This window comes from Manacus vitellinus, unplaced genomic scaffold (genome assembly GCF_001715985.3).
Source record: "Manacus vitellinus isolate BGI_N305 unplaced genomic scaffold, ASM171598v3 scaffold_12_pilon, whole genome shotgun sequence".
Taxonomy (NCBI): domain Eukaryota; kingdom Metazoa; phylum Chordata; class Aves; order Passeriformes; family Pipridae; genus Manacus; species Manacus vitellinus.
The window spans coordinates 18,674,549-18,678,326 of record NW_021938949.1 but is presented as its reverse complement, the minus strand read 5'-3'; the positions used below and the strand labels follow the sequence as shown (position 1 = coordinate 18,678,326).

The 3,778-nt window shown below is 51.9% G+C and overlaps 1 protein-coding gene across 1 annotated transcript in view; it reads left to right on the top strand.

Moving 5' to 3' along the window:
* Window positions 1-419: 419 nt before the first annotated feature.
* CCNF (cyclin F) overlaps window positions 420-3,778 on the top strand; it is a 15,945-nt gene continuing 12,586 nt past the window's right edge. The window contains exon 1 of the mRNA XM_018067565.2: window positions 420-561. Coding sequence (XP_017923054.1) covers window positions 435-561 — 127 coding nt within the window. The 5' untranslated portion in view covers window positions 420-434. The remainder of the gene's footprint in view (window positions 562-3,778) is intronic.

The window sequence follows — 3,778 nt, the reverse complement described above, 5'->3', positions numbered from 1 at the left end:
GCAACCTCCAGCGTTCAGGGGCTTGTCTGCAACTTTTTCACCAGACTGAAAACTCTGAATGCCTAAACTTAGCTGTTTGTTAACCTGTTCACTAACTGAAGAGTTTAGAGGGGATGTTACATTCATATAGGTTTATATCACTGTCCTATTTGACCGAAATTCTTCATCTTTGCTCTTTCCTTAAAATCTGTACATTTGAGTCTGATTGCAATCCATTAACAAATTAGAGTGGAAAAATGGACTAGTTCTAAAGAGACTTTCACAGATTTCTGAAGAGGTTTTAAAAACTGAAGTGCCTGAGGCACTGACTGAATGATATAATCTGTGTATCCTCTTTCTCTCACATGGACTTGAGAAAGCGCAAGCTGATATTTGCCTGGCTAAAAGGTATTTTCAGCAAATTTTCAGTTTTTCTGGGGGAATGTTGCTGTTGCATGTATTGCTTAGATGGTCTCAGGCCCTTGGATCTCTTCAGAAGAGGGATCAACACCTTGAGTGAAACTGGAGCTCGTGTAGAGCATCTCCAATGCCTGGAGAATCCCAGGTTTGGCAGAACAGAGAGTAAGTGTCACCCTTCTGTTGAGTCTTGTTTAAATCACAGCAATCAAGGCAAACCAAACATCTTTATTGTATTTACCCTCATTTCCACAGCCAGAAGTGAAGGGAGCAAGGAGGCTTTCTGATTGAGGAGAAATGCAACCCTCTACTTGCTCTTTAGTGGAGAAAGAGGCAGGATAAATAAGGGAAATCAGAGAATCCCAGAATGGTTTGGGAGGGACATTAAAGCTCATCTCAATCCAATCCCCTGCCATGGGCAGGGACACCTTCCACTAGCCCAGGTTGCTCCAAGCTCTGTCCAACCTGGCCTTGGACACTTCCAGGGACGGAGCAGCCACAGCTTCTCTGGGCAACCTGTGCCAGGGCCTCACCACCCTCTCAGCCAAGAATTTCTTCGTAATACCTAATCTGAACCTGGCCTTCCCCAGCTTAAGGATATTCCCCCTTGTCCTATCACTACATGCTCTTGTGAAAAGTCCCTCTCCAAGGGAAATCCAGCTCAGAAGCTGGAAACAGTGATGAAATAATGCACTAATCAGCCTTCTCCTCTGCAGGGACTGACTCTTCACTGTAATGGCTTTCCAAGGAGGTGCACCTGTGTTTAGCATGGTGAATCCAACCTGGTCTTTTGGAGAAGTGGCCATGTTTAGGTAATGTGTGTCCTACTACACACTCGTCAGCCTCTGATCCGGTTTCTCTATCAGTGACAAAACCACCTGGATGTCCTGCCATCCTATTCCAGAGGGGACAAACCAGGCCAAGGTTTCTGCTTCTGAAAACCTCACCTCCCACCTCCCTGTGCCCACCCATGTTTTGGCTATACCTGTCCTTCAAACGTAACCCTGCCATGTCTGGAAAGAACAGGATCTACCTGAGGGGACTCTGCACCACAGCTCATTCAAGGAGCATCTTCTGCTGCTGTGATCTGAGCTCTCTGTGGGGAGCTGATTTCTCATGTTTTGTTTGCTGGTTCAGCTTATTTTTAGTTGACAGAAACAGCTGTGAGGCAGAGAAGAAATAAGGAACAAAAGTCGACAGCATGATTAACTTTTTAACTCAAAATGCTTCTCAATTAAAAGAAGCTAAATATTCCCTGCGCTCCTGGGGCTGCTTTTCCCTGTCAGCAGCTGTCGTGCTCCCCACGAACATGACGCAGTTCCACAGATGGAGGAGGTGGAGCTGCATGGGAGAAAGGCTGATCACAGCTGCTGGTCCACCGTGGTCACCTCACGGGAGTGGGGGACAACGCATGCGGTGCCAGCCCAGCACGGCCAGAAGAAGCCACTAGGCCATCTGAGCTCAGCCTCCCTGACCATAAAATGAGATCCCTGGTGAGATTCCAAAGCTATCCCAATCCCAAGGATGTGGGTGCAGAGAAGCAACCAGAACTTCATGTCCTATCACTGAAAAGTGCTTGTGAAATCCTTTAACAAGTCTCACAAATGCTACCAGGAAGAAACCTCAGCTCCACTGGGATTGACAATGTTTATTCAAGGTACAGCATTGGGAAACTTTTCAGCCACCACAAACTGGGGCACAGTCATTTTATGTCCCACAAAGTAACAGCTCCTCTTCTCACTGCTTTACATCTTGTGAGACTTGAGACTCACAAAAGTCTTCAGATGGGCAGATTCAGTATCTGATTTTGCTTTGTTTGCCTTCCAGCCTTTTCAATACACCTCCTTATGCCACTCTGCTCTTTGCCTTGGGAGGATCAGGGCTTTCCTCTAAATCCTGCACTCAGGGTTGAACTTTGACCCCCAATTGTCTGCCTAATCCCCCCTGGCCCTCACACAAGGCCAGGAAGGGGCAGGAGCAGGGCAGTGTGCTGGAGAGGGTCAGGGCGATGCTGTGGCTCAGGACATCAGGAATGGCCTCTGTCTGGGTAGCTTTGCTCCTTCCTCAAGCAGGAATCCCAGAATGGTTCAGCTTGGAAGGGACCACAGTGGGGCATCTGGTCCCACCTCCCTGCTCAAGCAGGGTTATCCCAGAGCACATGGCACAGGATTGTGTCCAGGAGGTTCTGGAATATCCCCAGAGACACTCCACCCCCTCCCTGGGCAGCCTGTTCAGTGCTCAGTCACTGCACAGGAAAAAAGTTCTTCCTCATGTCCAGGTGGAACTTCCTGGGCATAAGTTCCTGCCTGTTTCTCTTATCCTATTGCTGCGCCCCCCCCATCAAGCAGAGCCTGGTCCATCCTCTGCCCCCTCCCTGCAGATCCTGACACACACTGGGGAGGTCCCCTCTCAGTGTCTCAAGACTAAACAGCCCCAGCTCCCTCAGCTTTTCCTTGTCCCATCAGCATCTTCCCTCTCTGGAGCTGCTGGAGCAGGTCCAGAGGAGGCCACGGAGATGCTCCCAGGGCTGGAGCCCCTCTGCTCTGGAGCCAGGCTGGGAGAGCTGGGGGGGTTCATCTGGAAAAGAGAAGGTTCCAGGGAGACCTCAGAGCCCCTTCCAGTGACAAGGGATGGAGAGACAGGACAAGGGGAAATGGCTTCCCACTGTCAGAAGGCAGGGTTAGATGGGATATTGGGAAGAAATTTTTCAATGTGAGGGTGGTGAGCAGGTTGCCCAGAGAAGCTGTGGTTGCCCCATCCCTGGGTGTCCAAGGCCAGGTTGGAGCAACTCAGGCTAGTGGAAGGTGTTCCTGTCCATGGCAGGGGGGTGGAACTGGATGGCCTTTAATGTCCCTTCTAACCCAAACCTGTGTGATTCTGTGATCTGCTCCAGGAGCTCAGAGTTTCCCTTGTCCTGAGGAGCCCAAAACTGGGCACAGTACTCCAAATGTGCCTCCCCAGGGTGAGCAGAGGGGCAGGATCCCCTCCCTGACCTGCTGGAAATGCTCTTCCTCACACACCCGAGGATGCCCAACCTTGGCTCCAGGGCTGGTCAGGGACAGCTGGGGGACACAGGGACCCCCAAGGCCTTCTATGCAGACCTACTGCCCAGCCGGCAATGCCCTCCCTAGTGCTTTAGCTCCAGCACGGACACTCTCAGGCGCTGGTCGCTCAGGGTGGAAACCATCAGGCAGCAACAAACCCCCAGCAGCTCCCTTGGCCGGGCAGCATCAGCCCATCACAGGTGGCCGCGGGTGAGTGTCACCGCAGCGGCAGGGCCGGCTGCTGCCAGCTGGGTCGTGCGAAGAGAAGGGACTCCTGGGCCCGGGGGGAGCCGGGGACGGCGCTATGCCCCAGGCCGTGCCGGCGCGGGGTAACGCAG